Below are 17721 nucleotides of genomic sequence, written 5' to 3' on the forward strand. Positions count from 1 at the left end.
AGTGGTGGTGCATTCCTCTAAGGATTTTCATCTATAATGATAAGCCTTTGAGCTGCTTCGCCTGCCATGGATTGTATGTGGGTCGGTTCCTGTGGCAGCCTAAGGCAACACTGACCTACTCGACCATGCTCCGAGTGCATCAACCAATTCGAACTGGTCGGCGCTTCTTCTCGACAATTGAACTAAATTAGTTCTGCCCTTATAGGGCTGGAATTGCCACCAGTAATACAAGGATGGCATTCTTCCAGTAATGTGAGAACTCTCGTTGACCCGCCGGACTCGTACATAGGCGGAGATAAGGGCGACACTCGCATCACCAACAAGTATTAATGAATCCAGACCACCAAGCAACTTCTCTCATATTCAGTGAGTGGGAAGAATACACCGTCCCCAGCAGGGAATCTGATAAAGTGGAAAGAGGTGTTGGGAACCATGGAACTCGCTCCATACCAATGACGTCGGAAGCTGAAACCCCAACTTACAACTTTTTCCCCCTCATTTTCCCTCCACAGTTTGCCTCTCCGGCCTTTCCGTGCCTCATCCCTCAATTGCAATTCCGCCAGTTCAGTGCATCCCCTGCAATTGCATTGTCATCCTATCTATTCCTCCCGTGTCGCATGGCTGGGTACCGCAATGGTGGTTTCTGCCTCCGCAAATGAACCTGGCACACGATCATTATCTGCGCACCATCAGCCTGGTGACGCAGATTCTGTGCTGCAGCATCACCACCATCTGTCTGGTCCTGCGCCTTATTGCCGCCTTGTGGATCAAGCGAACGGTGAACGTTGAAGACGGTGTGTGGGACTAGACCTTCACTCCTCACTCCTCTTGAATCGAATGCTAATAAGCACGTCCAAGCATTCTGCACATTATCATGGGTATGCCGCCTGGAATTTCCACGACACCTCCCCCCACCCCCCACACTGGTCCTCTCTCTAACTCTCTCGAGCTCTAGGTCCTGTTCTTTACCTACTGCATCTGCACCATAATGTGTATGGTCTCACTGTGCTTCCCATGTGGGCTTTGTCATTGACCTGTGCTCTCTCGTAGATCTTCACTATGGTGGGGGCAAACCAGTGGCCCTCTTGACACCCTTTCAAACCAGGCTCGTTTACAAGGTATCGGTTCTCACTGTGCTCTGGCTAGCGGCGGAGAGCTGACGGGCATAGTATTACTACGTCCTGACGGTCATCTACGCGCCCATGGTGCTGACGGTCAAAATCACTCTCCTGTCCATCCTGGCCCGAATCTTCACCGTCCGTCAGGTGCAAATCATCAGCATCGACGTGGTGCTAGCGGTGACGGTCACCTACTACACGATCATCTTCTTCATCAAAGTCTTCATCTGCCTACCGGTCTCGTATTTCTGGACGCATTACGACCAGGAAGATCAATGCCTGGACAAAGCGGCCGTGATCCTAGCTGACGCGGTGATGAGCATTGCGACCGACCTGGCCATCATACTTCTGCCGGCATTCCTGACGATCTCGCTGAACCTCTCCCACATCAAGAAGATCAAGGTCTCCCTCATGATGGGCTGCGGCGGCATGGCGATCGGCTTCAGCATCTACCGACTGGTCCTGGTCATCCGCGAGCACGAGGATCTCGAGTCGACCCTCGTCTATTTGAAAATTCTCCTGTCCGGGTAAGTCAGCCTGAACACAAACCCCTTCTCCACCCCCCATCAAGACATCAAAGGACTCAGACCAACCAGGAACGCCGAGGGCGGGTTCGCGCTCATCTGCTCGTGCATTCCCGCCATCCATCTCCTGGCAACCCAGCGCAGACGCAGAAACTCACAGCGGTCGATTGCGTCGATGGGTGAGCTGTTGCGGCCGTCCTTTCCCCCGCCCCCGGCCATCGAGTTCGCAGGGCCGGCTAGTCACCATGCCCAAGCCCACGTGACATCCACCGCCCAGCGCGCCTCCCTGGTGGTCCCGGAGCTGCAGGATCGAGCAGCCAGCGAAGCCGCGTCGGACTCGAATCACTGCGTCCGGGAGGTGCTGCTCTCGCGGCGGTCGGAACGAGTACACGTGCCCGGTTGGCGGGATGATTCGCAGGGCTCGTCAAGTGAGACGTGACTGAAGCACTGCACCCGTTGTGCAACCTGGGGGGGAGCACTTCGCTGAGGGCCTGGTGCCTGGTGCCTGGTGCCTGATCGGGGGAGGACAGCTGGGATTACCGCGTCTTTGGCGCCGGATGCCGCGCGCAATATACAGGCGAGCGGGATATTAGCCGGCCAGCAATGCCGAGGGGGTGCATCCGATTCAACTTCCGATCATCGGCACTAATTCACTAAGTTTACTTAAGTTAGTTAATCAGTTAATCTATAATCCATTACGTCATTGCCGAGGAGAGTATGATTTCATGCCTTGGAAGTCAGGCATCGAGCGCAGTTTTACCGAGAAGGAGAGGGGTTCTTGTATAGATTCATCATCATATCTCATTGAAGCGGATAAGGACTTCGACCAGCGCAGCCGGAGTCCAGAACTCCCGATTTCAGTTGTAACCTACCATGTCCAGCACTTGTCTATCCCGTCCCAGGACCACGCGCGCCTGACCCTTGTGGGTCCGTTGTCCGTCCGACAGACCACGAAAAATCCCCGATCGCACCGAATCCAGGTAGAGTTCATAGGCAGGCATATAGCCCTGCACGAAGGCCACCACTTCCTCGTCCGTCATGCCCTGGTGCTTGGCCTGATGGAGGGCATGTTCCTGCTGCATGCGCCAGCGGTACACATTGGCCAGATCGTCGGTGTCGAGATGCACCAGAAAATCCAGGTGCTGGGGGCCCATGAACATGTCGCAGTAGTTGCGCAGGCTCTGGTTGATGGTGTAGTAGCTAGACAAGGCGTGGTTCTGCAGGGTGTGTGTTGAGAAGGCGGACTCGGCATGCGCGGGCGACGGGGGGTGGTGGTGGTGCTCCTTGGCCTCCTTCCATTTGGCCTCGATCGCCTCCTCGCTCAGTGGCTGGAAGCCGACACACCAGCCTTCCAGCACCAAGACCTCCACGGGGGAGTCCATGGAGACCGGGACCCGACGCCACTGGTCGCGCGGCACGCGATCGCCTTCCCCGTTGAATTGGCTCTTATCGAATGCAGGAATGCAGACCTCAGAGGGCGAGGTCTCGGAGGTGACCGTCAGGCTGTTGAAGAACTCCCGAAGCAAGACGGGGTCATGGGTGCCCGGCTGGCCGCGCATCTTCCAGAGCTCGTTGGCAGGGTTCTCCTGCCGCAGGCGGACCAGCCCCTCGTGGGGCAGATAGAAGTCGTCGAGGGAGACATTGATGGTCCGGACGTGGTACTTCTCATTCAGCAGGCGCACGATGGCGGAGGTCCAGGTAGTCTTGCCGCTGCCCTGCAGACCTGTCAGAGCCAAGATGAAGGGCTTTCGTTGGCGGGCTTGCGAGGCCTGGAGGTCAAGATGGCGTTGGATGTGGGGTCGGACGTGCGCCAACAGCCGATCGATGGTCTCGTCGGGAATCATGGTGGGCGGATGGAGTGATACCCTTGTGCGGAAGAGGAGAGAGATATAAATATAGATCACTCATGCGCAGACGCATGCAATGACTAAGAAGGTACAGTCCAGTACTGTGTGTACTTGTGAAGTAGTGGAATGCGATCGGAAGATGGATGCGTTGTTTGTTACCGGCTGGTGGCTGGAGGGGTAGGACGATGAGTCAGCAGGCCCCGGCGGAGGAGTTTTGCTCCGAGCGAAAGCCGGGGGTTTCTTGGTCCGAATCTCCTCTTTTTTCCCCCTCCGCACGTTGTTCTCCTCCTTCTCTTCTTCTCTTCTTCACACATTAAAATCGCCATGAATCAACCAGGGTCCATCAGCCACACTCCAGCCTTCATGCATCGTGAAGATGTCTGTTATGGGGACAGCTGCCGCGGATTCCGGCGCCAATCCGTAGCTGGAGAAACCCGAACCAGCCAGATCGCCAAAGACCATACTAGCCGCATTGTAGAGATCCGGGGTGTTGCTGGTGGAGAGCAGTGAGGCAGGCTCGAAGCCAGCCGGGGGCGGCATCGGCAGATCGCCCCACGATTCCGGGCCCCCACTGGGAGCCACACTGGAAAGGGAAGGGGGGGAATCCCCGGCAATGCGGACGGCCTCGGATCGGTCGTGTGTATCATCAGGAGGCTTCTCGAGAGCGGAACACAGATCCTCAATGGCCTCAATGCATGTCTGCGGCCATTCCCGTTCCCGCTGTGCAATGTTCTGGAGCACGGCAATCCCAATGCGCGCATATCGAAGGGCCCCCTCATTCGAAAAGTGATGAGTCCAGGCCGCATAGAGGAGAATCAGACACGACATCCACACCGTCCAGGTGAAAGAGGGGACAATGAGAGGGGGACGGTCGTCGCTGGGTGGCGCCGTGATGTAGCCATGCAGCGCCGCCAACAACGATCGCGACGAATTGATACACGTCAGAAACGCGGCTTTGTAGTCGGCCGTGGCCGGATTGTCCGTCGCCAGTAACGGCCGATGCAGGGCAATCTTGGCTTCGTGGCGTAGAACCACCAACAGTAGCGAATGGAAGGGCTGCAATGGAGAGGCAGCAGCCGCGGCCTCGTCGCAGGCCAAGGGATAGACATCATCGTACACCTCATGCCACCACTGCAAGAGTGCGCGGTCCACTTCCGCCGCCTCCCCCCGGCTCTCTCGACTGTGCATGATGGATTTGTTGCGCAGCTCGGAAATCAAGCCCCGGACACACGCAAACTGAGCCAGATGCCGTAGGAGCTTCAGCCGGGGGTCGTCCGGCCGGGCCAGCACTTCTCCATTGTCCAGAGTGTGTCGTTCTGCTCCAGGGTAGCATACATCCAGATCGTCATCCCGGATGCTCAGGGGCACTCCCAGGGCTTGCGTCAGATATCGCTCAAGGCAGTAGATTGACCAGAACAGGCGGCGACGGATCAGCACATCATCGGGGGTGAAGCAGGAGTAACGGGCCGGGCAGCGATGCAGGCCCAGATGAAACGCGGTGCGAGTCACAAATCCCCCAATCCGCGACGCCGCATTCAGACGCAGAATGGAGGTCAGGAACAACTGAATGCTCACGGCTGCCTGGAGTAGGGGAATCGAGGACGGTTCGTCCAACAGATCTCGTAGGCCATTCATCGCTTCATGCACCGTCTGGTAGACCAGCTCCGCCGGCATCGTCGGCGCCACCGAGGCAGCGCCTGGGGCTTGTCGGTTGTCAATGGCAGCGATGGACATGACCGAGCGGATGAGGACGGTATCCGTGCGACTGACGGACCGGATGCCCCCCTGGCTCGCCCGCTCCATGGCGCGGAGAATGTGCGGAGCATGAATGAAGGGGTAGATGGGGTGCCAATTCTGGAAATACTGGCGGGAGAGTTGCAGAAATTGGTCAAAAGTGAGTCGGGGGTTGGTCATATCAAGCTCCTGGGATGTCCATAAGGGTGCCTGTGCCTGTGCCTGTGCCTGGCCTGGATTGAGGCGCAGGTAGTCGTCCTCCCCAGGCACTAGGCTCTCATGGGGATGGCCAGCGCGAGCCTGTTGCTGCTGCAAATCGGCGGAGCGACGAGCGAAAGCATGGTAGACCGTCCGGACAAAGTGGATGCCACTGGAGCTCCCGAGAAAACTAGCGGAAGTTTCATCCTTGCGCATGATGCCCAGCTCGCGGGGTGAAGGCCGCGATGTCCCCGTCGTCGACGCCCGCTTGCGACGTTTGGCCCGATCGACATCCTCGGGCGCCGGAGAAGCAGCATTCATCCTGGTCGGAGCCGATGGAGGGACTGCATGAGAATTGGAGGAAAGGGGGGGTGGTATATGTCATTCAAACCAATCAGAGGTTCAGAACATGTTAATACTGTGTACGGAGTAGTATTCTCGTAGTCAGTTATCAGCTCCGTAAGTTGTTAGTGCGTAGTGGAGAAGTGGGCAAAAATGTATGTAGAACACGGAGTGAAGAAATCACGTGAGGAGTAACCAGAGATGGAAGAAACGGGGTGTTCCCCCTACGGAGTTGTCCAACTCCGCCTCATCTCCCACTCTTGCTTGCGATGACACATTACGTATTAGGTCTAAGTACTGCCAGTCTGTACACATCAGAAGCTACTTCCAAAGGTCAGGGTCATAACTCGAGCGCAACTCGCATCATCTATACTATCCAAAAATTCTCATCATATACGGTACAGTACATGCAACAGGTCCAATGTTCTCCTACTAGTCACGAAACACACTATGCACCCATGACCCAAAGGGGCGATGCTACTTAGTCATCGTGGTCAGAATCTGCAATCGTAGTCATTCAGACATGTTCCTTCTGTTCGAAAGAGCCTTCGGACTGCTCCTTCAACTGGTCCCGCTGGTAAAGCTCAGCCTCGGTCACCTCGCCTTGAGGCAAGCTACGCGCCATCGACACGATCTGCCAGGGGGTCGGGGCATCCCGGAAGGCATGATCGAGCAGTTCCAGGTTGCGGTTCATCGTCTCCGGGTAGAAGAGCGCGACCGAGATGGGGATACACGCCGAGATCACGGCATACATCACATAGTAGCGGTAGCCGAGGGTATCCAGCGCCACAGGGGTCACCATCACCACCACAAAGTTCCACAGCCAGTGGTTCGCCGTCGACACGGCACTCATCGCGGTTCGCAGGTGGATGGGAGCCACCTCAGTGCAGTATAAGAAGTTTCCCCCCAGGAAGCCGATCGGGTAGAAGAAGTTAAACAGGAAAATAAAGGTGGCCGCGGTGATGGATGCCCCTTGGTTAGTACTGGGGAAACTAGAAGTGATGGCCATGACTGTCATGCAGACACACATCCCTGTGCCACTGATGATAAAGACCGTCCGGCGGCCCAGTCGATCAATGCAATAAAAGGCAATAAAGCAGCAGAAAAACTTCCACGTTAGGGCGCAGGCAGCCAGGATCTTGGCGAGGGCGGCGCTCATGTGGAGGTTCTCCGCGAAGATCGTCGAGACATAAACGGAGATCAGGTTACCACCGCACATCTGCTGGAAGAATTGCAGGAAAAAGCAGAGCAGGAATCGATACCGCAGGCGATCCGGATCATCTCCACGGTTGAACAGAACCCCCAGCAGCGAAACCTGCCTGACACTGGTCTCCAGCGCGGACTGCACACCACTGATCTCGGCGGCAATGGCCTCATCGTCGGGGTCGAGGCCCTTGTAGGCCGCCAAAGCAGCAACCGCCTCACTCGTCCGGTTGACGCTGATCAGCCACCGCGGGGATTCGGGCAGGCAGAAGACGCTGCCCGCAACCATCACCGAGGGGAGGAACGACAGCGCCAGGGGAATGCGCCATTGGAGAGTGGAGTAAGGCATAAAGGTAAAGGCGAAGTCGATCCAGTTGCAGAGCGCATAGCCCAGACACATAAATACACCCGTCAAGATAACATGTTGGCCCCGGTTCTTTGCCTCGGAGCACTCCGCCAGCCAGACCGGCACCGCAACACTGAACTGGCCCACTCCAGCGCCCAGGATCAAACGGCCGATGACCATTTGCACCAGCTGGGAAGCCGACACCTGCAGGACTTGTCCGATGAGGGTCAGAATCGAGCCCAGAAACACCGTCCTGCGCCGGCCAAACCGGTCACCAATCAACATGCATGATAAGGCCCCGAGGAGAGCTCCGATCTGAAACGAGGCAACCACCGCCCCTTGGCGGGTCGATTGGTGCGACTTGAGATCGCCAGTGGTATTGATGGTGTCGATGGCAGGGAAGGTGTGCACCCAACTCTGTAGAGTCGCGAGGGGGCCCACGCCCGACTGATTGTAGCCAAAACACACAAAGGCCGGAGCCACAATGAGGGCAATCTGGACCTGATGCAAGGCTCTTCCGGTGAGGCCCTTAGCCTGAACCCGAGACGGGGCCATGGGTAGAGTAGAAGAGAGGCAACACAGAGGGATGAGATGAGAGTGACAGTAAGTGAAGAGGCGCCAAGAGCACCAGCATGACAGGCTGCGAGCATGGCTTTATAGCCGGCGAGATGCGAACCCCCGCAACATGCCCAGCTGGGGATTTCTAGCTTCTGCCCCAGAATCCCACGCTGGGGCCCCGCACAAAACCGGAGAGGATTCACATCCTGACAAATGAGGAGGCAAACGAGGATGGGGTGCGTTGGGGTACGTTGGGGTTGGTTTGCCGGTGTGGGAAACGAGGCCCAACCGGGGCCCTACAACCAGCCTCTGCAGGTACATTATCGCCTACACTCAAGTCAATCGATGACTCTAGACTTACAATTCTAAGAGTCCCATGCCATCCTATCCGTCACGCCCAGCCTGCCTAGAAGCGAGGTGTGGGAGAGAGTGCGTGGGACAGACATGAACCGCCTAGGTAAGCCAAGCGATCACGCCGGACAAGCTTTGTTTTGGCATTATTTTGCCCTTGCTTTGCTCATGAGGTGATCTCTTAGTTGCTGCCTCACTACTACGGAGTACTGCTCTTCCCCTCCAGCGTCCAACTCGAGTAGTTACACGTCATCATCCTCTATCGCCGGTCACCCCCACAATGAAAATGATATGGGAGGCGGAGGTCATGCGAACCGGGGGAGAAGGAAGAAGCGAGGTCTATAAGGAGATACAAATCTCCATCTTGTGCGAAAGAGTGAGCTCGCGAGGAGATATCCAAGTCCGAGGATTGAGTTAGGGTCAGCGGGAGGCCGATTGGTCGGGATGCCGTGAGTGCAACTAGCCTGATCCACTGGAGGGAAGTCTGAAATGAACCGAGTCGGACTAATTCAGGTCCGGATCAGAGCATTGAGGGCGAATGCGAATGAGGTGAAAGACAACAGGGAAAAGAAATGAAAGACTACTCCGGCCGAGCGGACTTTGTGCCTGAGGCAGAGATTCACAGACAAAGACTCCGGAGAATCTCTTCGCCGTGCAATGCGTTCCGAAAGGCCATCCGTTTTGAGAATTTCCGCTGCTCATCCCTTCGCTCTGATTGGCCTCTGACCTCACTCTCTACGTACCTTACTATTAACTTACCAGGTACTCGCTCCAGTTGCATACTAGAAGTTCAAGTTAATTCCCAGGAATCCCCACGAACATCGTTCTTACGTAGTATGCAGGATGCACTGCCATAGACTCGTCTATCATCAAATCAGCCCGCAACCTCAATCCGGTTTCCAGTGGTTTCGTAATGCCTTCACTTTCCTCCGATATGATGGAATCCCCCGGGCCGAGGAAATACGCTACCGATTATCGGCACTTTCTTCGGGATAACGCCTAGGACACAATTCACATAAGATATAGCGAAGCTGCTCCCTCAGGAAGAACCGAGTATATCATGGTTAATGACAGATCAGCTAAGATCACAAACACACATCTCTTTCCTTGAACCTCAATCCCACCTACCCTATCCCAGCCATGGCGCCGTCGATCCACAACGAGGACTTCGCTGCCTCAGTCCAGGCCATACAGCCCACCCGCCTCGATAGCCCTTCATGCAAGATTGGCATCAACGGTTTTGGTCGGATTGGTAAGCTTCTATGCTAGATTTGACGCCTTGTGGGGTCTTGTTGACCATCTCCGGGTACCAGGCCGGAATGTGCTGCGCGCATCCCTGAATCGCTCGGACCTCGAAGTCGTCGCCATCAATCACACCTGCAACTCCATCAAAGACCTGATCTACCTCATCCGCTATGATGGTACGATGGGTCGTATGGATCCCCACAAGGAGATCATCGCCGTCAGCGATCATCTGATCACCATCGGCGGCCAGCCCATCCGGTTGATCTCCGAGCGGGACCCACGCCAGATCAACTGGCGCGATCTGGGGGCTGACTATGTGGTGGAGAGTACGGGCAAATTCACCAAGCGGGAGTTGGCTTTGCAACATGTCTCCCATGGCCAGGCCAAGCGCGTCATCATCTCTGCGCCCAGTTCCGACGCGCCCACCTATGTCTATGGCGTCAACTCGGACGCTTATCGCCCGGACGAACGCAACCAAGTCATCTCCTGTGCCAGTTGTACCACCAACTGCGTCACGCCGGTCCTCAAGGTGCTCAACCAGCAGTTTGGTCTGGAACAGGGCTTCCTCACCACAATTCACGCGGCCACGCAGTCCCAGCAGGTCTTGGACGGCTACAGCAAGAAGAACCCTCGCTTGGGCCGCACCGTGTTCGACAACATCATTCCCACCACGACGGGTGCTGCCAAGGCGATTGCCACGGTTCTCCCGGAGCTGCAAGGCAAGGTGACTGGTATTTCCGTTCGGGTTCCCACGTAAGTTGATTGTCCCCATCTTGCTGCCCGCTTGGTGGGCGCTGAGTGGAGGCATGCTGACTTGGAGGCATGGATGCAGACCTGACGTCTCCCTGATTGACCTGACGATCAACACTGCGCAACCAACCTCCTTGGCGGAGATTTTGGCGGTCTTCCGCCGGGCAGCCAAGACGGAGCTGGCGGGGGTGTTGAGTGTCAGCGATGAGCAGTTGGTCAGCAGCGATTACAAGGGCGAGAGCTGCTCTGCGGTCATCGATGCGGCGGCTTGCAATGAGCTGAACCCTCAGTTCTTCAAGATCATTGCCTGGTATGACAACGAATGGGGCTACTCCAACCGTCTGCTGGATCTGGCTGTTTTGATCCACTCGCAAGAGGAAGCCTGAAGCTTGATCGATTAGGAGCTCTGCTCCCCCGTCTGTCACACGAGTTTAAGCCAAGAACCACTTGACTCTTCCGAACTCCCGGTCCGAAACGTCTGTTGTATTCGGAATCTGACATCCGGTCTCGGCCTCGGATTGGCTGCATGTTGAAAACCAGCCCGTCCGATGAAGCAGCACTGCGAACCCCACGTGGGCTCCGCCCGGGACACCGTCCACCGCACGACCCTTGATGACTCTAGACTCCTTTAAATACCAAATTCTAGCCCTAATTGCCCCGATTTCTGATCGACATCGAAACTTGTCTTGACTTTAGAGTCGGTAGATAGATAGACCTATACAGAATGCATCCAATTCGAGTATCCATACGGAGTACATCTTTTTCCTTTTTTTTTTTACCACTATTTGGGGACGGGTCCAGCCAGAGGGATTCCTTATCAGCGCAAACACTTTGCCACACTCATGCGCGATGGATCAGACTAAAGCAGGCGCTCTGCATCCCGCCTCTGGTGCTGAACGCCACTTGAATTTTGTTTTTCCGGGCTGCTTACTATCCGAATAGTCCACTCAAGCAAATGCAATGGGAACACGTATGGAGAAGAATTTTCTTCCACAGAGCTTGCCCGACATCTTGCATATGGGAAGAGCTTGGCTAAATGTACTCTGTAGGGCAATTCTGACCGGGTCAGTGGGGACTCCGTGCTTTTCCGATCGGAGCAAAAATCACGGGCACGTGCACAAATCACAGGGGGTTGGTTTATCTTATCTTTTCCAACCTGTAGGATTTCTTGATATTACCTACCTTCGTAGCATCTGCCCGTATTCTTCGGTCGGCGGGGTAATTTCCAACCGGGAGGTACCTAGGTAGGTCCGTAAGTACTTGGTGTAGTCCGTCGCGTGTCTTGGATGCAAATACTACCACACGATGCAGGACACCTGGAATGATGAGACTTCTAATCGGATGTCATGCAGCAGGCCGTCCAGCAGCAGGATCTATTTCAGCTGGTATAAGTTGATCCTGGTGAAGTAACTACTTACCTAGTAGTACAGTAGTACTAGGGTAATAACAGTCAATTGCAGAGGCCAGTAGTTGCACGTGGGGAGTCAATACGTCCGAGTCCACTGCGGGAGAGCTGTTGATTGGCAGATGAGGATGAGCTTGGTACGGGCCAGTCCCACGGCTACTTGCCAGGTACTGGATACTCCCAACCACAAGGCCTGTCACATGCTAGTCAAGGTATCTGCTACTTGACTGACTTGACTTGACTTGACTAGGGCGGGCTGATTTAACTTCCTTCCTCCGCCGGCATTAAAACCTGTCTCTCCCATTCCACGCAGACAGTCATTCTCTCATCTTCCCCCTCCAAGTTTTCTTCTCCAGTGCGCCACCTTCAGTCGCTTCTCGGGAAAGCAGACAGTCAGCACCAAAATTAGTCGTTGAAAACCCACCCTCATCATGGATGCAAAGGGTGAGAAGCAGACGGACTTGAACGTGTCGCCCGACACCAATCGCTCCGTCGATGAGGATCCCCTGGCTACCAGCCAGAAGACCTTCTGGGAGCGCAGTTGGCCCACCTTTGCCTGCGGTGCTGGTCTCTGGTCCGATGGCTACTTGCAATATGTGAGTTCACGACAGTCCTCAAAAGCCAATTCCTTGCCCCCCCCCCCCACCCCCTCTGCTGCAGCACCACCTAAACGCTTGGCCATCTTATAGGTCATCGGAACGGTCAACACCATGTTGAGCGATCTGTACCCTGACGTCTACGCCGGATCGACCTACAGTCAGAACGTCTCATCGATCTCCTTTGCCGGAACGGTGGTGGGAATGCTGGTCTTCGGGTATATGTCCGACCACTGGTCGCGCACCAACACCCTGATGGTCTCCACCGTCATTCTGTTCGTGTTTGGGGCGCTTTGTGCCGGGGCCTACGGCGCCAATGGTAGCTTGACGGGCATGTTCACAGCCTTGACCGTATACCGCTTTTTCCTTGGGCTGGGAGTCGGGGGCGAGTACCCTGCCGGGTCGGTGGCGGCGGCGGAGAGCAGTGGAGAGATGAAGAAGGGCCAGCGTCACCGGTGGTTCATCCTGTTCACCAACTTTCAGCTCGACTTGGCCTCCGTCGCCTCGTCGCTGGTGCCCATGATCGTCGTGCTGGCCTGTGGGGAGAATCATCTGCGCGCCGCCTGGCGCATCTGTCTCGGTCTGGGAGTCATTCCGCCGCTGAGTCTGATCTACCTCCGAATGAAGCTGAAGGAACCGACCGAGTATACGCGCGAGAAGATGCACAAGTTCCCCATCTGGTTGATCGTTAAGTAAGTACCTGAATTTCCACCAAGTGACCCGCAATACTAACCTCGCTCACTAGATTCTACTGGAAGCGCTGGGTAAGCCCCAGATATTAAGTCGCGCATTTGCCGCAGCCATTACTGACAGTTCGTGTAGTGTGCGGTCGCCTTGATCTGGTTCATGTACGATTTCTCGACCTATTCCTTCAGCATCTACTCCTCCCAGTGGCTGAACCTGATCATTGGCGCCAACTCACCCATGTGGGTGACACTGGGTTGGAACACCTTGATCAACGTCTTCTACCTGCCTGGCTCGTTCCTGGGCGCGTTGCTCAGCGACTGGTACGGCCCCCGCAACACCTTGGCCGGAGGAGTATTCGTGCAAGGCGTTATTGGGCTGATCATGACGGGCTGCTACCCCTATCTGGACACCAACCAATACGTAGCGGCTTTTGTCGTGATCTACGGGTACGCTGCCATCCTACACTTAAACTCCTATTACCAATCTCCTTGGGCTAGCAGACTAACCCGTCCGTGTTAGAATTTTTCTTGCCATGGGGGAAGTCGGCCCCGGCGACAATATCGGTCTCTGCGCGGCCAAGACGTGCGCCACGCCGATCCGCGGACAATACTACGGCACGGCGGCCGCCATGGGCAAAGTGGGCGCTTTCGTAGGCACCTACGTCTTCCCCATCATCGTCAAGAACGCCCCCACCGAGGCGCGCAAGGGTCAGGACCCTTTCTACGTCTCCAGCGCGCTGTGTATCTTCAGTGCCTTTTTGGCGTACTTCTGTCTGCCGAACATCACTCAGGTAGGTGTCTTACTCCGAGATTGTAGCATGGCGTCACACTGGCTAAGCAGATATAGGATACGATCACGCACGAGGATGCGCGGTTCCGGGAGTATTTGGAGGCGGAGGGCTACGATACTTCCACCATGGGTCTTTCAGCGGCGGAATCCGAGTAAAATGTGGTGACGAGTTATCTGGGGGAGGATTTGAATCTGCTAGCGAGAATGCGACCTCTCGTCGCGTGTCTTGGTTAATGTGATCATGGCCGTATAAATATTGTCTAATGAAGTATTCCTCCTTTGGTCTTACTGATTCTCCTATGCTCCGCCGCTGGATTCTTCCCTGCCACTGACACTAATCCAGTGATTAATGGTATTAGGTGCTGTCAACAAATGGGAGGCAAGTCCCTGTCAGCGTCTCTTCGGCCTTGCCGCGATACCTCAGGCACCGGGAAAGCCCTACGCACGTGGGCTGGGTGTACCCATCCGGCCTGGCTTAAGAGAGCTGTTGACTACGTACACCGACACATAATATCTTTCTCAGAATCTATTGCGGGGCCTATATTAATACTAGAGTAACGGTGGATCATGGTCAAGTTGTAACTTCACCCGAACCACGCTGACCGGTCCAGCCCATCCCCAATCATCAGCGCAATGCGGCGCATGCAGCCAGCGGCTGGCAGACTTTAAAAAATCGCGTGTACAGCCAGTACAAAACTCAAATACTCGTCAGAGACTGAAAGGCAAACAGACGCCAAAAAACACCGCCCATGGTCAACAACCCCAGAAAGAATCACCGATAGAGCAAGAGTGGAGTGGTCGCATCGATGTCCCAGAATCCGATGGTAGATCAGCAGGTACTTTACAGTACAGCATAAAGGGAGCTCACGGGCTAGGACTGGCAATATCGATGTGTGCCACTCGGAGTCGTGTGTCGACACACTTCCCAACGTCTAGTTAAGTGGTAAACTCATTGCCTTCATATACCCGGCGGTTGGTTTACTCCATGGGTGGGAGTCTGCCCCGGCGTGAAGCCTGGAGCAGACCGATACACGAGCAACAGATTTCATAATCTCCATAATACAGAGCGCGAAGTATTCCCAGTCGCACCCTTTGTCTCCATGGCTGAGGTAGTTATTCGCTGCCATCTGGTTGGGATAGCGCGCTAGTAACTCCTGCGATAAAACGCTGGATCCTGCACCCAGACGGCCGCTGAAGGATCGAATGGCCCCCAGTCTTGGGAACCATGCAGCAGACACGGCGAGAGCACGTTATCAGCAGACGGGAAGTTCAATTATCCACCGGGAAGCTTTAACACAGTCATAGTTATAATCGATGGCTGATACACACAGTTGGTAAGGCGGTGGATTCATGCACGCATAATTCATGATTAAGCATTTGTTAGTTATGCAGGTCACGCGTTACTGCTTATGCATCCGGAAACGGCGCTTGCGTCGGTGGTCATGTTACCTGCTGCGGCATCTTCTCCCAATCAAGGATCAAGCATCAAAGCCTTCATCATTCCAAGGCCTAAGTATTGACTCCAGCACTTGCTCCCTCCAGACTGTTGTGAATTGCAGCCGAACGCTCAATCCAAGTGCCTGCATTTCAGCGTTCTTGGAGGGCAACCGAAAGACGGAGGCGATGTCATGTGACGGAGTCCTTCCTCAGTGGTCGGGCAGTCCTTTCCTCTTCAGAGCACCAATGAATGAACCTGTCAAAAACCACCTCACTGATGTACTGAGTGAATAAAGTGATGAGCGGACAGTCATTGGTGCCATGCAGAAGTGAAAGTTGACGGCAAATGAGAGCTTCCCCGGATTGAGAGGGAGACTGAAATGCGGGGGAGGGGGAGCTTCGGGAGGTGACATAAGCATCGATTATTGGTTCAAAGCGGGGAGAATGAGATCATGACAGATGCATCGATGATATTCGAGTCTTGTGTACGGAGTAGGTACTGACAGTACTGTCAGTACTGTATACTCCGTAAGCATGGTTAGATGCACACTGGCAGGATGCGGGGTAGAACAGTATTCCGTACTGTGATGAGGAGCAAAAGGTCCCATTCTGTCCGGGGAATAGGAAGCTGAGACGGAGATCATGTACAGAGTATGCTTGCGTCCAGTGGATCCCCACTCCGATCGTCGACGAAAGATCCAACTTTTGAGACGAGTTGCCACTGGCCCTCGAAGGGAGGTTTCATCGCGTCATGCTTATGCGGGCCACCCAAACCCCCTCCTCCTTCTCTTCTTATTCTTACAGTATCCATGGTCCCTTGGGGCTCGAACTTACTCCCGTATAGTCACGCGAGCAGACTATCGGTCTCGTCCTCACCACCACGTGAATTCACATCTCCCATCCGTCCATGTTCCTGAGAACAGTAGCATGGCATTCTTCTCCGCTGATCTCTCTCTAGAAGTGGGAGGGTTGAGGCACTTAAGTACGACGCTATGCACAAGGTGTAACAATGTGACAGGGAGCGAGGGAAGACGGCCAGCATCTAGCCAGGTCGACGCATGCAAACGCCCCCTTGAAGCCCGCGATACGAGTGTCGTGGCCAGTGGCCCTCCCCCCCCCCCCAAGCAACCAGAAGGCAGCAATGTTTTTCCCGGCGTGCAGGCCACCCCCACGGTAGAGGTATACCATGATACTCTACCAACAGCACGGGACAGCACGGGGGAGAACCCCTTATCATCGTAGGGGGCATCTCCGTAGTACAGTAACCCACGATCGGGTAGTTTCCAAGATTCTAGTCCTCTCTCACCCAACGAGGATGGCCAGGGACACGACCTGATGAGGATCTCTGGGAGGAGAGATAAATGGACTCGAGTGGGAGGTTGGGAGGTCGGGAAAAGGGATGGATGGATGCATCCAAAGACCAAACAATCAATGAATGAATGACGCGACCATCTTCATGCAGCCATGCGGTAACCCCGCAATATTCACGTCGACCTAAACTCAATGCAGATGACGAGAAAGCCTCTTTGAGCGTGTCTCTCCCCAGATTCGCCTCGTTGGAAGTCAAAACATGGGCTCTAATCCGAGGATCAGCCCACTGACCAGCCAACCAGGTCGTACCACCGAACCCGTCATATGATCCCTTCACTGGCGACAGTGGAGGGATCGCCTGTTTCGAGAGCATCTGTTTCGCTATTCATCGTGCCTCGTCCATGGTAACAGCGTACGGGGCGGAGTGCTGTACCATGTCTCCTCACTTTCCTCCCTCAGTCTTCCGGGGCCAACACTGGCGGGCCTTCCGTGTGTCTCTGTCTACACCAAACCTCAACCCTATATAACCCTCCTCCATTCCCACCTCACCCCCAAGCTGAATCTTTTTTCCTCACCTCTCCGAAGGCTTCCTCCTTCGTTCACTCATCTACATCAATTCTTCCACGTATCACAAACTCATTCATCACTGACAGTCACCATGGATTCGGCCACCATGGACAAGTACAACTCCCAATGGGTGCAGTTCCACATCCGGGACCACCTCGACAAGGGCGAGATCTCCGTCCGTCACACCGTCATTGAAGGGTTCGTCAGGTCCACCTCTGTCTAACTACTGCATACTCCGTGATACTAACCAGACCCCCAAACAGCGGTGATTTCCACGACCCCGACTCCAACAGAACCATGACCGAAGACGACGTCGACGAACTCCGCATCCCCTCCTACGGAGTCGGCGAGATCTGTGCCCGCGGCCGCCGTGGCAGCGAGGGCCGCCTCGACCTCTTCCACGGCGAGGACAAGATCTGCGAATTGCACTGGGACAACCGCCAGGGCAATTGGGTCAACCTCGTCGAGGTGCTGGATGAAAATAACAAGTACAGGGTCGAGCATGGGGGATGGAGCCCAGAGGCAGGACCTCTGGGCCACGTCTACGTTGACGTCATGGCACACCAATCTGAACAACAGAAGAAGTAGTGCCACTAGCATGGGTGGTGTTTCTGGGTGTTGATCGGATCTCGGGACTTGGTTGATCTTTTTTTTTTTTTTTTTCCTTTTTTTCCTTCCTGTTGTGAATCTCATCTCTACGATTTGGACGTAGT

The 17721-nt window shown here is 55.1% G+C and overlaps 9 protein-coding genes across 9 annotated transcripts; 5 read left to right on the forward strand and 4 right to left on the reverse strand.

Moving 5' to 3' along the window:
* Positions 1-442: 442 nt before the first annotated feature.
* On the forward strand, positions 443-2081 carry BP01DRAFT_388473 (uncharacterized protein; the record flags this gene model as incomplete). Its single annotated transcript, XM_025577834.1, has 6 exons — positions 443-794; positions 859-878; positions 956-992; positions 1051-1118; positions 1170-1645; positions 1715-2081. The coding sequence occupies exons 1-6, from the start codon at positions 656-658 to the stop codon at positions 2079-2081; spliced, it is 1107 nt and encodes a 368-aa protein (XP_025435420.1). The 5' UTR covers positions 443-655.
* Positions 2082-2162: 81 nt separating this feature from the next.
* Positions 2163-3628, reverse strand: BP01DRAFT_77225 (TDA10 family protein). Its single transcript, XM_025580098.1, has one exon. It carries the CDS (start codon positions 3484-3486, stop codon positions 2500-2502), a length of 987 nt encoding a protein of 328 aa, XP_025435421.1. The 5' UTR covers positions 3487-3628; the 3' UTR covers positions 2163-2499.
* Positions 3629-3734: 106 nt separating this feature from the next.
* Positions 3735-4096, reverse strand: BP01DRAFT_352917 (uncharacterized protein). Its single transcript, XM_025574048.1, has one exon. It carries the CDS (start codon positions 4027-4029, stop codon positions 3796-3798), a length of 234 nt encoding a protein of 77 aa, XP_025435422.1. The 5' UTR covers positions 4030-4096; the 3' UTR covers positions 3735-3795.
* Positions 4097-4149: 53 nt separating this feature from the next.
* BP01DRAFT_311007 (CeGAL family transcription factor) lies at positions 4150-5779 on the reverse strand (the record flags this gene model as incomplete). Its single annotated transcript, XM_025572438.1, has 1 exon — positions 4150-5779. A coding segment is annotated over exon 1 (1593 nt), but the record flags the coding sequence as incomplete, so codon positions are not given.
* Positions 5780-6280: 501 nt separating this feature from the next.
* Positions 6281-7867, reverse strand: BP01DRAFT_388476 (hexose carrier protein; the record flags this gene model as incomplete). The annotated part of the gene is made up of 1 exon (XM_025577835.1): positions 6281-7867. The coding sequence occupies one exon, from the start codon at positions 7865-7867 to the stop codon at positions 6281-6283; it is 1587 nt and encodes a 528-aa protein (XP_025435424.1).
* A 374-nt stretch (positions 7868-8241) lies between these two features.
* BP01DRAFT_77250 (uncharacterized protein) lies at positions 8242-8764 on the forward strand. Its single transcript, XM_025580099.1, has 3 exons — positions 8242-8327; positions 8407-8670; positions 8746-8764. The coding sequence occupies exons 1-2, from the start codon at positions 8315-8317 to the stop codon at positions 8637-8639; spliced, it is 246 nt and encodes an 81-aa protein (XP_025435425.1). The 5' UTR covers positions 8242-8314; the 3' UTR covers positions 8640-8670; positions 8746-8764.
* A 403-nt stretch (positions 8765-9167) lies between these two features.
* BP01DRAFT_420399 (type I glyceraldehyde-3-phosphate dehydrogenase) lies at positions 9168-10602 on the forward strand (the record flags this gene model as incomplete). Its single annotated transcript, XM_025579456.1, has 3 exons — positions 9168-9473; positions 9535-10219; positions 10299-10602. Exons 1-3 carry the CDS (start codon positions 9362-9364, stop codon positions 10600-10602), a joined length of 1101 nt encoding a protein of 366 aa, XP_025435426.1. The 5' UTR covers positions 9168-9361.
* A 1418-nt stretch (positions 10603-12020) lies between these two features.
* BP01DRAFT_352920 (MFS general substrate transporter) lies at positions 12021-13969 on the forward strand. The gene is made up of 6 exons (XM_025574049.1): positions 12021-12217; positions 12311-12909; positions 12963-12981; positions 13040-13350; positions 13424-13694; positions 13751-13969. The coding sequence occupies exons 1-6, from the start codon at positions 12053-12055 to the stop codon at positions 13847-13849; spliced, it is 1464 nt and encodes a 487-aa protein (XP_025435427.1). The 5' UTR covers positions 12021-12052; the 3' UTR covers positions 13850-13969.
* A 3130-nt stretch (positions 13970-17099) lies between these two features.
* On the forward strand, positions 17100-17596 carry BP01DRAFT_362371 (aegerolysin family protein; the record flags this gene model as incomplete). The annotated part of the gene is made up of 2 exons (XM_025576221.1): positions 17100-17206; positions 17260-17596. The coding sequence occupies 2 exons, from the start codon at positions 17100-17102 to the stop codon at positions 17594-17596; spliced, it is 444 nt and encodes a 147-aa protein (XP_025435428.1).
* Positions 17597-17721: the final 125 nt, after the last annotated feature.

Source organism: Aspergillus saccharolyticus (genome assembly GCF_003184585.1).
Source record: "Aspergillus saccharolyticus JOP 1030-1 unplaced genomic scaffold BP01scaffold_2, whole genome shotgun sequence".
Classification (NCBI taxonomy): Eukaryota; Fungi; Ascomycota; class Eurotiomycetes; order Eurotiales; family Aspergillaceae; genus Aspergillus; species Aspergillus saccharolyticus.